The sequence below is a fragment of the Macrotis lagotis genome, chromosome 1, assembly GCF_037893015.1.
Source record: "Macrotis lagotis isolate mMagLag1 chromosome 1, bilby.v1.9.chrom.fasta, whole genome shotgun sequence".
Taxonomy (NCBI): domain Eukaryota; kingdom Metazoa; phylum Chordata; class Mammalia; order Peramelemorphia; family Peramelidae; genus Macrotis; species Macrotis lagotis.
Window position 1 is genome coordinate 681,755,715 of NC_133658.1, and position 13,481 is coordinate 681,769,195.

Sequence of the window (13,481 nt, forward strand, 5' to 3'; positions counted from 1 at the left end):
CCAGAAAGTCATTTGGTGATTAAGCACTTTACATTGGGAACAGACAGTAGTTTGTGTCTCTCTGAAAGTATTATAATTGAAAGTAGAAGAAGAAAGATCTGACCCAATTAATAGTATGAATGGTTTTCTAAAAACTGTCTTTGGAATAGGCAACCAATTTCTTTGAATCTCTTCACTGGGAACAAAGATTTAAGGATGGATTAGAGTTATTGGGAACCAAGTAAGGTGAGGTGTTGAACTGTGACATCCCCCTCTGATTTAGAAGTGAAGGGTGACCCCAAAGTAATGAGAGTGGTTTTCATATGCATGGTTATACACACTGATACATGACCCTAGTCTGGCCCTGAAGGTAGCCAGCCCCAAAATGAAAGTGGAGTTAATGGCATCAAAATAGAAGGCTTAAACATCTTGAGTTGAATATTTTTGAAAGGGAACAGCACTTATTTGGATGTCTAAATTCTGATGTATTTGTTTTTTAAAATAGCCTTATTGCTTTACCTTGTAAATGAGAAAGAAGGTGAAATTAAGGGCAATTCTGAGGCGGTTAAGCAAATTTTGCCTAACAAAGCCTATAAGACAAAACATAAAATACAGGTGTTCTAACAATCAGGAGATAATTAAGGCAGGCAGAAGGGTCTGCTAATTAAAAGTAGGTCAGAGAATACTTGGGGGGGAAATGGAATATGTATTAACCAGAAGATCCTGATGACAAGCATCTTTATTAAAGGAAACTGAAGTAAACAGTATCTTAATTAAATTTTGGAATACAATAAAATAAAGAGTTGTTGCAAATGTCATTGAGAAAAGAGAAGCAAGATGATGGATTTTGATATGGATTGTAAGCAGTTGAGATTAGTAATAACACGACAAATAGAACTGGGAAAAATAAAGATTTATTGTGCCTTGGAGAAAAAACGTCATTCAAAACAAGTATTCTAAGTAAATCAGTGGACAAGATGACATATATGAAAGTTCTAATCTCTAGTTTTTGTTGATGAATTCTTATCAAAAAGTAGCTCTCCCAGATTAGGTGGGATTTATTAGTACATTTCCAAACTTAGAATTTACCTCAGTAAGGGTATAATTATAAGTAAGACCAAGAAAATAGAAAATAATTCATATTCATCTGGGGGGGAAATATTGAAACTGGGTGTGTAAACTCTTCTAGGTCATAAACAATTTTGTTTTTATCATTTTTTATTTTCTTTTTATTTTCATTCATTTTATGTTAGCCCAGTGCCTTGCATATGATCCTTAATAAGTCTTTAATTGAATTAAATTGCATTCTAGATTATGCAATTTTTTTTTTTTTTTTTTTTTTAGTTTTTGCAAGGCAATGGGATTAAGTGGCTTGGCCAGGCCACACAACTAGGTAATTATTAAGTGTCTGAGACCAGATTTGAACTCAGGTTCTCCTGACTCCAGGGCCAGTGCTCTATCCACTGCACCACCTAGCCGCCCCATAGATTATGCAATTATTAAGTAAATACTTAAAATTACATAGAAAATGACATGAAAATACCATAAAGTATGTATCAAAGTGAGCCACTACATTAAATATGGCCAATGTGTCTCTACTTAATTCCAAAGATGAAGAGTGACCAATATTATCCAGGAGGTTCCTTTTATAAGATAATCATTAAAATCTTCCCAAAAGGAATGAGTCCAGAGAAAAATATGTCATCCAGTCCAGAATACAATGTAGAATAATTAAAGTTAAGCCCTCATCAATCTGAAGAGCAAGGCTCTATAGGTTACCCAAACTATCTTCTCATTGTTTTCTCCCAGACACTGCTCCATCCATCCCTGGCTTCCTTCAGAGCAATGTCAAGGCTCTCCTCATCCCCGTAACTGCCTCATCAGTCACTTAATTATGTTTGTGTATTTTTATGTGGTGAAGATGTTTATGTGTGAATAGCAATTCAGATAGTACCAATGATGTAGTTTTGGAATACCCTGAATAGATCAAGCTATGATTTTTTATTATTCTGTTACCTCTCCTGAGAGAATGTAAGTTCCTTGTGGTCCTCTGGATCTAGCACCTATACAAAGAGCTTAATAAGTATTTGTTGATTGATTCCAAAGTTAGAGCAGTAGCAGAACCAGGATTTGAACCCTGGCCCTGTATTCCAAATCCTCCATCCTTTCCAATGTATCCCAACTGCCGCTTCTGTGTTTGTCAATAAGTTTCCTGTGAATACCCTCTGTGAGATTTTTTTACTTTTTACTTTACTTTTTTTTTGTTTTTGCTATGCAATGGGGTTAAGTGGTTTACCCAAGGCCGCACAGCTAGGTAATTATTAAGTGTCTGAGGCCGGATTTGAACCCAGGTACTCCTGACTCCAGGGCCAGTGCTCTATCCACTACACCACCTAGCCACCCCTGTGGGATTTTTTATTTGGTTCTTCTTATCAGCTTTGTCAGAGTCATTTTGGCTTATGTTTTCAGAATTTCATTCTTGAGAATTTGCCTTTTGAAATATTAGGCCATTAGGGGTGGCTAGGTGCTCAGTGGATAGAGCACTGGCCTTGGAGTCAGGATTACCTGAGTTCAAATCTGGCCTCAGACACTTATTACCTAGCCCTTGGCCTTGGGCAAGCCACTTAACCTCATTGCATAGCAAAAAAAAAAAAAAAAAAGTAAAGTAAAAAGTAAATCTAAAAAAAATCTAAAAAAAAATATTAGGCCATTGGATTCTATCTGTACTTTCTCTGAACCATTTCAAATTTCCCTTTCTCCTCCAAAAAAGCTCAGTGCTAAGTAGTAACTTATGATCCTGTTGTGTGGGATGAGTCTACCCACTTAAATAAAATTCGGAGATTTCTCAAGGTATGAAGAAAAAAGTTTTATTCAATTCTTGAGAATTGGACCTACCCAGAGAGAGAGAGAGAGAGAGACAGAGACAGAGACAGAGACAGAGACAGAGACAGAGACCCTGAACAAGAAATTCTCAATCTATGTATCCTAAAGCAGTTCCACCCCCCACTGACCCATCCTCCTTAGTGAGGAATGTGCTCTTCACAATCTATACCTGTAAATTACTCTAAAGAAAAAGCATATAATTCAGAGACAGGTTCTCCCCCTCCAGGACAAGGAATGTAGAACCATCTGGACTTCAGTCCAGATAAGACAGGGTCAGTTTATTCTTTACATTCTGGTCAAGGTAACATTAAATTGCTTGTCAGGTAAGGAGGGGCAGAAGAGACATAACACACAGATTAACTATTTCTAATCTATAATATTCTACTGAAGAAATCTCAGACTTTATCCCATTCACTGGTCCCCTCCTCCCTCTCTCTCTCTTGTTCTCTCTCTCTCTCTCTCTCTCTCTCTCAATAAACTCTGTGGCCCTCTATTGTGTCCAACAGCAAATAGAAAATACTGTGTTTGGTATTCAGAGTCTTCATCACCTAGCTCCCTCCTATTTTCCAGGGTTCTTATCTTTCTTCCTAAGACATGCTATTCAGTCCCATAACACTGGACTCCTAGCTATTCCAAAAACAAGACTCTTAATTTCTCTTGGCTCTGATATTTTCTCTAGTGTTCCCCATGTTTGAAATGTTTCCCCCTCTTCCATTCCAACTCTGGTCTCCCTGGCATCCTTTTAAGTTCCAACTAAAATTCCATCTTTTACTGGAAGCCTTCCCCAACCTCTCTCAATTCTAGTATCTAAGATCACAGTTCTTAATACACTGTAGGTACTTAATAGATATTAACATAATAAAATCTCCTTATCTAATGAGATAAATATTTAATTTCACTTTCCCACTACAATCCAAAAACCTTCCCTCTGTTTTTTTTCTAGACTATAGGTATGAGCAATGAAGGCTTCTAAGTATAAGAGTTACATGATCACAGCATTGCATGAGGAAGATTATCTTTAAAAAAAATAGTGTTACTGATGGATTAGAGAGGAGATAAAATGAAGTGAGGAAGACCACCTGGAAGATGAGTGCAACCTAGAAATAAAGAAAACCTGAAGTAGAATGGTTGCAGGGATGGCCTGGAAAGGAAGGAAGGAGGTGAAAGAAATTATTGAGGTTGAATTAACAGAATCAGATAATATAAAGAGATGGAAGAATCAGAGGCAATGCTAAGGTTTCAGTCCTAGTTGATTTAGAAATTAAAAGTCAATAGAAATGGAGATGTTAAAAAGAGGAGGAGGTTGGGGAGCAAACGATGAGTTTTGCTTTGAATTATTGAGTTTGGGGGTGGCTAGGTGGCGCAGTGGATAAAGCACCTGCCCTGGAGTCAGGAGTACCTGGGTTCAAATCCGGTCTCAGACACTTAATAATTACCTAGCTGTGTGGCCTTAGGCACATCACTGAACCCCGTTTACCTTGCAAAAACCTAAAAGAAAAAGAATTGGAGTTCCTAACCTGAGACCCAAGAATTTTTTAAATTAATAGCTGGATTTCAATGTAATTTATTTCCTTTGTTATTCCCTATATTTTATAAAACATAACCCTGAAAAGGAATCTATAGGGTTTAACAGAGTAACAGAGGACTCTATAATACCAAAAAGGATAAAAATTTCTGTTCTGAAAGCAAGTTAAGTGGTAGGAGCAGGAGCACAGATGGCCACTTAGAAACTAAAGAATGGAAGGAGAGATATACAGGAAGAGATACAGATGCATGGAGAATGGGATTGATGGATTTTGAATCAGATAACCTCAGGCTCCTCTACAACAAAGGAAATGACCCCTTCAGTTCAAGAGATGGGATTGGGGGAGTTAGTAAGGAGAAAATGTGGAAGGTAAAAAGAAGGTCAGATAGAAAGTCAGATGAAAGGACTGGTGTATAGCTGAGGGCCTAGGTGAGATAGACTATATTTATCCTGTCTGCAGTCACCACTTTTCATTGCTTGATCCAATAGCTTTTCAAAGAAAAGGAAATTAGAAAAGAGGAGACAGATAATGGGAGGTACCTAGGTTTGAGAAATAATTAGCAAGGAAGAAATTGCAGGTCAAGACAGTGAGAAATCAAGAGTGAACAATCAGGATTGGTTAAATGCTTGTCTACTGTTTCAAGGATAGTAGGGAGAAGAGTTTCATAGAAGCCAAGTTTGGAGGGACTTCATGGTTGTTCAGTCATTTTTCAGTCATGTCTGATTCCTTGTGTCCCTGTTTGGAGTTTTCTTGGCCAAAATATTGGAGGAGTTTGCCATTTCCTTCTCCAAATCATTTTACAGATGAGGAAACTGACAAAACTTAAATGATTTACCCAGAGTCACACAAGTAGTAGAATCTGAGGCCAGATTTGAACTCACAGAAAAGTGCTGCCCTCTATTCACTAAGCCACCTAGCTGCCCAAAGGGACCTCTTTGTAACACACTCAACTGGTAGTAATGAAGCCTTAACTTAAAGACTCCAATGAGGAACTCACTACTTTCCAAGTCAATCCATTCTTCTTTTAAATGTCTCTGATTTGGGTATGTTTTTCCAAGACACTGTGAGAAGAGAAAGATTTCAGAAATCAGAATTTTGGGGTGAGTGGTAACATCTGGCTTCTGAAGTGGAGTACAGAATCAAGGTGAAAGGAGAAAAGGAGCTCCCATAACTTTGAGATCATGCTAAGAGAAGAATCAGCATTGTAGATATTGACATTTTGCAAAGATCATGTCAGGGGAAAGGGGTTCAAGTTATTAGTAAGAAAGCTTGGTCCCTGATGGTGACAAGAATGTGGAGCTGGGTGTGTGAACTTCAAAGGAAAACAAATTAAGTGATGGTGTCAGAACAAAAGACTGCAAATAAAGAATAAGCTGATTCTAAGAAAAAATGAACAGCCAGCAGCAGAGAGGACTGCCAAAGATGTTGAGTGATCATGGAGTTAGGTTTAGTGAATTTAAGAAATAGATGGAATGTGAGAGAATGCAAAGATAAAGAGATTATTCATGGTGGAAAGAGGTTCCAAAGACATAGGGAAAAGGGCCAAAAAAAAAAAAAAAAAAGATTAAGAACCCAGAGGTACAGGACTGGGTAAAACTATGAGGACCATAGATAATCATAGAATTCTAGAGGTAGAAAAGACTTGAAATAATTTAGTTCATTTTTTCAGCTTAGAGAGAACAGCTTAAAGGAACACAACTCACTATAGGCATCCTTGTCCCACAATACACCATAGAATGCAAATGAATATTTATTGAATTGTAGGAAAGAAATTTATGGCAAATTTCCTTTTCCCATTAACTATATATTGAAAGAAGAAGCAGCCATGTCAAGCAGAGTCCACATGCAGTTTTAAGAGAAGAGGAAGGTAAAACAAGAGAGACTGGGACAGAAGCAGATTTGAGCCATCTTTTGTGGGGGGGGGGTGTCAGTAGAAATGAGGACAGTAATCAAGACAGAAAATATATTTATATTCCATAGGCAGCAACCTAAAAAGTTAAGAATGGAGAGCCCCTAAATTCCAAAACTACTAATGTGAAGGTATTATATCACTGAATAATTTCCTATTTTGTTAATTCCAAAAAGTTGAAATTCTTATAGGGCAGATTTCTGGAAAAGAGAGAATTAGACTTAAAGAAGTTTGTAGTCCAACAGATTCTGCCTTATCTAACCATGTATGTATTATGATGGACTAAGAGATACAGACCATTGTTTACAAAAGGTATACTGCCCTGTGACCTTTTCCTGGGTGTTGCATGGCGTCCTAAAAGAATAAATGCACTCGTGTGATGGATAATCAGATTGTGGGAGCCAGCTCTAGGGAAAAACTCAGATTTCTATCCATTCGATGTTCCTTTTAGATTTTAGTTGAAATCTTCTCTCCCACTGTCTCAACTCTAGCTTGCCACGTTGTGGAGCCTTCACAAATAAACACCCTGCTGAAAGTCACCTTCGTTAACTACTGGTTACTCCATCACTTTTTATCTACCAGGCCAACAGTGCTCAGATCAGATTTAGCTATTGCTGCTAAAATATGCAATTTGAACTTTAATGCCCCCTCTTTTGCTTAATGACCTGTTATCAGCATTTCCATTGATGCTTTCCAGAAGCACCATCTCGGTTGGATGTGGGCACATGACTGGATTTTGCTCCTGGGTGGCAGGGGCTCCAGTTTGTATACTGAAGGAACCAATGAATAGAGCCCACCTTTAATCACAATTGAGCCTGGTTGGAGGCAGATTCTGTAAAAGTCACTCTGACCTCTCATGCAGTTATCACATGTAGGCTGAGGATTATGAGCTTCTAAGAGTTGCTGAATCAAAATGCCAAGATGTTTGTGAATGGTTTGGCTAATCATCATTTTACTTATGGTCAATGCCATTAGTTGACACTTAAATTTAGATTGGCAGTAATTAATAAATAGGGTAAATGGAGTCCTTGCCTTTTGCATTTTTTGGATAAATTCTGTTGTCATTCAAACAGCAGTGAAAAATTAACTAATCACAGCCAGAGTTAATGATGCCTGCTCCTTCTTCCCAACCCCACAAAAATTAGAATTGTAACAAGGTGTCAAAATTGAGGTTTTAGCTTTATATTCATGTGTTAATTAAAACTTAAGTAGTCAAATGAAGCTAATATTGCCTAATGATGGGTTTCATGTTACTATCATCTCTTAAAATGGGACAGATACTGAAGCCCAGTGAAGAGAACTGGGTTGTGTTGATAATGGTTTTCATTTCTAGCTAGGAAAGAATTGGGGTAGAAATTGTAGCTCTGTGGTATCAGACAGAAAGTTGTTATCACAACCCAGTGGAAGTGGAAGAACAAGGTCATTAATCACTAACACCCCTCCCCCACCTAAAAAACCTTGATCTTAATCTGTATTAATTTAGAACTTGTTGATAGGGAGCTCTTATTTTAAACTATAAGATAGTTTGTTTTCAGTCCCATTAAAGTTACATGAACCAAAATTCAGTGGTGAAGTTCAAATAGAATTTTTTTTAAATTCCATTTTAAATTCCTTGGTTGTGATTCAAATACATTTGCATTTTCTTCTGTGACTGTAATGACACAAATCTGCATTTCTTTTAGTAGAAGATAAAGGGAAGTTGAAAGCCAATAGTTCTGTTCAACCTTCAAGCGCAGATGGAGGTTTATTTCTACCCAAACCTGGAGCAACAACCCCTTTGCCCCCAGGAGCAGTGACCTCGCCCTCCCAGAGCACAAATGGAGCTCCCAGTGCCGTTTCTGAATCTGAAGAGGAAAAAGCCAAAAAATTACTTTACTGTTCTCTATGCAAAGTGGCTGTGAACTCTCTGTCACAGCTAGAGGCCCATAACACAGGTTAGCATCTGTCTCTTGAATTTAAATTATGCTTATGACAACTGCAAACATTTTTTCCGCTCAAGCTCCTGATTGTCTGTCATTGCTTAGACGTTACAAACATTTCGGCTTTCTGGTGTAAAAGAGTCAGCCCTTTTAGGAAAAATGTGACAACAAAGCAGAGGCAGCCCATTGATCAAGCTGTTCCAGTTAATATCCTTTCAGCCCGAGAATTTTCCAACCCGAAAATAAATTTAAGGTCAACGTCATCGTGCTTATTAAAAATGGTAACACATGTATATTTCCTGACCCTTTAGGATCCAAACACAAGACAATGGTTGAAGCTCGAAATGGGGCTGGTCCAATTAAGTCCTATCCAAGACCCGGATCCAGGTTAAAGATTCAGAATGGCAGCAAGGGTTCAGGCTTGCAGAACAAAACATTTCATTGTGAAATCTGTGATGTTCACGTGAATTCAGAAATTCAACTTAAGCAGGTAAAGTGTTCAGAGTGACTGTCAGCTTGGCCAAGACACTCCTTTCTGTAGTCTCAGTTTCCCCACCTGTAAAATGAGGGGTTTGGACTGAATCAAGCTCTCTCTGGCCTCTGCCCGCTTTGTATTTGGTCTCCACTTAACTCTACACTTTCCAAGGGTCTTGGTTCTCTGTATATGCTCCAGATGGATAATTGTTATATGAGAGCTAATTCTGAATTTTCTGAATTTTTTTTTGAGGTGACTTCACTCAAGAGAATTGTGTGTGTGTGTGTGTGTGTGTGTGTGTGTGTGTGTGTGTGTGTGTGTGTGTGTGAACTCTATTCCCAAGGAGGAAACAAAGAGAACAGCTCATGGCATCTGTTTGAATTTCCTTTCAGCACATTTCTAGCAGAAGACACAAGGACAGAATGGCAGGGAAGCCCATGAAACCGAAGTACAGCCCTTACAACAAACTCCAGAGAAGCCCAAGTATTTTAGCTGTGAGTACTTTTAGCTGAGTGTCACCCTGCTCTGCAGCCTTGGATGGGAGAATGGGTTGGGGATGGGGATGGATATGGGGGCTTCACCTATGGACAGTTCAGTTCATCCCTGAAAAATAGATTTAGAAAAACTGACATGCAATGAGGTGATTGCTCAATTCCTGATGTTCTGGGGGAAAAAAAGAGGGGAAACTCTCCCAAACTCTCCCAGGACTGTCCCTGCCCTTTACCCCAACCTCTTTCAGCTCCTGGAGCAATATTACTCATTAACATCTAAAGAGGAGAAGTAATGTCTCTGGAGCTAGGGCAAGTGATTCCTTGGGAACCCTAGAGCAGGCCAAACCTAATGGATTCACTGGGAATGCAAACAGAACTATAACCTCCTCCTTTTTATTATTCTACCCTCACCTCCCTTTCTGACTCTTCACCTTATTTTATGTGTGATGAGGTGAGTGTTGAGTATCTCTCATATTAAAGTATCTCTCATATTATTATTATGCGTATCTCTCATATGCATACGGAAGTTCAGCTTTTCTAACAATCTCTCAAGATGCTAAGTTCTTAATTGGTTTTTTCCATGTTTTGTTCTGTTTTTTTGCAAAAATGCCCAAGACTCCCAGAAATGACTGGCCATATAAATACACAGATAGATGGTTTTCCCAGTCTCCAAAGGGGAATCTATAGGTGATTTGCCCATTTGGTGGCAATAATCTCTTGTCCACATATCTACCCTCTTTCTGAAAATGTATACTGTTGTATTGAGCAAAGCTGATAAATGAAAATGCAAATTTTACAAGATAGCTCATTAATTAGGGATTGAGTGATTCTAAATCATCTTTCAACTCAAATTTTCATTTGATGAACTATTAAAATAGTTTGAACTTAAATTTTATGTGTACAAATTTTAAGGAATATGCATTTTTTTTCTAAATTGAAATAGCCTTAAACAGATTGACCAACCATCTATCTCTCTTCTGCTCACCAATGCCATAGGTCAGATTTTTTTAATACCAATAAAATTCCCACATATTGAAACTTTTTTCTTAGGTGAATAGAATGCCACCCAGATATGGCAGAGTTTCAGTGAGTTGCATTGTGGGGTTAAGAAGACTCTCAAAGGAGTTTGAATTGAGTTCTGAAGTGGAAGCCAAAAATCTTCTGGGTGGAAAGACAGGGTTTTATCTTTTTTGCTAAGCAATACCACACAATAGCTTGAGTAACTGTTCAGAGGAGACTTCCCCATGCTTTAGTGCCCAGAGACAAAGACCACTGGAAAAAAAAACGATATAAGTGGAAGCAAATTGAAGTTAAGGTATGCCAAGAGTCATACTGCCACACATATGAAACATCATCATTTCTTGAAGTCTGAGTCTAGACTTAAGTTTTTAACTGTTAAAAAAGCTTTCTGTTTTTAATGTATTATATTACTTGAGAAAATATATTTTTTATCAGTATTGCTGTCATTTTAAAAACAATCTCTTCTTTAATACTATCCCCTTTCTTTCCCCCCCTCCTTTAATAGGCAAAACTTGCATTCCAGAAAGATATGATTAAGCCTCTGGCACCGGCTTTCCTCTCTTCTCCTCTGGCGGCTGCAGCAGCTGTCTCATCTGCCCTGTCCCTGCCTCCCCGGCCATCCACGTCATTATTCCAGGCTCCAGCCATACCACCAGCTCTCCTGAGGGCAGGCCACGGGCCCATCCGAGCCACTCCTGCATCAATTCTTTTTGCTCCATATTAATGCTTAAAAATGATAAGGTTGTTGTGGCCAGTAGGAAAATTTAAAAAAAGAAGCAAAAAAAAAAGATTGAATAATTGAACCATTTTATTTTGAAAGGCTTCCCTCAGAATGCAGTAAAACCCATTCCCCCCTCTACTCACCCCCCCAACAGATACATTCAAAGATGCTCATAGACAGGTACTATCTTTTAGGAGTCTGTACCTCTTAAGGTTTGGTCTGGTTCTCCTCCCCAACTCCCACCCAGTTTGACTTCTATTTCTGAAACTTTTGGTTTCTAGAAAATGAATTAGTCAGAAAAGTTACTGTCATCCAAATTCTCTGATTATATTTCCATAGGTATGAGTGAGCTTACTGGAAAACAATATGGCTTATTTTCCTGACAGACTTGAAAACTAGGGTCTTCCTTTTGCTTCTGTAAATAAATCTTTGGAAGCCAACTGGGCATATTTGTGTGGGAAAAAATAGATTAACAAAAGTGCTTAATTGTGGATACCATCCTATTAATGGATTACCAATGTTTTCTTTCCCCTGTACTGTTGTTGACAGGAATCGTGTACTGTTTTAGACCCAAGTCCTGTTGAACCTTGTGTAATACTGGAACTGTATCTTCTGTCTGAATTACATTTTAGTTGCTGTGTAAATGTTAGAAAGTAACGCAGCTTTGAAGTATTTTTTTATTTTTTTAAAAGAAAAACAAGATAATGAAGTATTTCTTTTATTTCATGTTTAATTTAGAAATATTTTTAAGAAATAGAAAGCCATATAATATAGTTATGATTACTACTTGTTTGCTATTTGTTTAACTTATTTTGTCGCTTCCTCACTAGTTGAAGTTGCTAAGCAATGTACAGACAACAATAACAAAAAACTTCCTAAATGCACATTATTTCAGCTCATGTGTGTTCTGCAAGAAGACAATGAATTCATGTATTTATACGTAAATAATTTCTCCTCCATTTCTAACCCGTTTTTCATTTGTAATGATGCTACATAATTTTGTGGCTCCCTAATGCAATAATGTACAGAATATAAAATATTTATAATTAAACATCTAGTCTTTTCTGTTGATTGACTATATTGCAGGTTCTGCCTCCCTGTCCCCTCCCCCCCATTTTTTTAAGTTGATATCAGTATAAGCGTACCACTTGTGATATCAGGGGATGACAGGTATAAAAGCAACAAAATAGAATTAATTCTTTTAGAACATCTGTATCTGCAATCTGTAAATGGTAAAATGTCTGTGTATTTTTTTAAATGTATCTTTGCAATAAAAGAGTATTGGAAAAAATAGAGAGCAGTGTTATTTGGCATTTATTTGCCCTGACTCCAAGATGCTTCTAACTTGAAATCACCTATACAAAGATTGTCTTTTTGCTTTGCTTTTCCCCACATATTACTCTGTGAGTTTCATGATATCCTCATGAGGGTCACCAAGAGTTGAACACAATTGAACAACAAAGGTAACTTAAGGCAGGTTACTTGAAAGGCAGCTGATAACTCCGAAGACTCCTTTGCTAAACTATATTTGTATGGAGTTTTGTGGTCTTCAAAGCTCATTTGGCATTACTTCTTGTGATCTTCACAGTAGTCCAATGAGGAAGCTAGTACAGATGTTAATGCCCTAATTTCAAAGGTGAAGAAATCTAGAAGAGAAAGATTAAGCGATTTACAGGTCTAGATTTCTGGTCCTCTGGTTCCTAGCTTCCTATCCTTTGTCCCTTCTGTGTAATGTTATGCGATGTAACTTGTCATGGTAATTCGAGGGTCTAATTAGGTTCCAGCATTCAGTATTTGGAATTTTATATTTCTTTTTTGATCGATAAACATAACTCGCTACATACTGCATTCTTTCCCTTAGTCTGGGGTTGCATAGTTAGTCACTGTAATATAAAGATCTTGGTAGGAAGGGCTCATACTTCAGCCTAATGGTTGTGGTTGAGCTGAGGAGGTTTTCCTAGTCTCCAAGGACGATCCTGTTTCTCTTGATCTTGCATCATCCCAGAGAATTAAAAGGACTTTTTGTACTGCACCCCTCCCACCTGAAAATTGTCCTGAGACTGTAATCAAACAGATTGAGAAGCCTATATTTGCTGATTCGATTTATAGCATCCTGATAAAATCACTTCAGGGAGCAAGTACAGGATAGCTATTAATTAAGATACAATAGAAGCAGTAATCATAGTCTTATTATAATCAATAGAAGACTTATTGAAAAAATATATCTTGTTAAGCCTAGTAGGACTAAGGAGACAGGATAAGGATGCTGTTGGAGAGCTTACAAATAAAGACTTTGCACATCATTCCTTTGAGCCAAGAATCATTTTTCTTCTTCTTCTTCTTCTTCTTCTTCTTCTTCTTCTTCTTCTTCTTCTTCTTCTTCTTCTTCTTCTTCTTCTTCTTCTTCTTCTTCTTCTTCTTCTTCTTCTTCTTCTTCTTCTCTTCTCTTCTCTTCTCTTCTCTCTCCCCCCCTTAACTGTAATGCATAAAATAAAATATATAGATTCCAAAGGGAACCAACTATATTGAAATAACCATTAGAAAATTTTTAAAAAGTT

The 13,481-nt window shown here is 37.6% G+C and overlaps 1 protein-coding gene across 6 annotated transcripts in view; it reads left to right on the top strand.

Moving 5' to 3' along the window:
• The window catches only part of ZNF385B (zinc finger protein 385B), a 483,339-nt gene extending 470,521 nt beyond the window's left edge, over positions 1-12,818 (top strand). For 2 of the 6 annotated variants that reach the window (XM_074215580.1, XM_074215581.1), the window contains exons 6-9: positions 7,980-8,231; positions 8,528-8,706; positions 9,084-9,185; positions 10,708-12,810. In XM_074215580.1, coding sequence (XP_074071681.1) covers positions 7,980-8,231; positions 8,528-8,706; positions 9,084-9,185; positions 10,708-10,926 — 752 coding nt within the window. In that variant the 3' untranslated portion in view covers positions 10,927-12,810. Of the gene's footprint in view, positions 1-7,979; positions 8,232-8,527; positions 8,707-9,083; positions 9,186-10,707 lie in introns of all 6 variants that reach the window. The other 4 variants (XM_074215577.1, XM_074215578.1, XM_074215579.1 and 1 more) reach the window with 4 other exon arrangements.
• Positions 12,819-13,481: the final 663 nt, after the last annotated feature.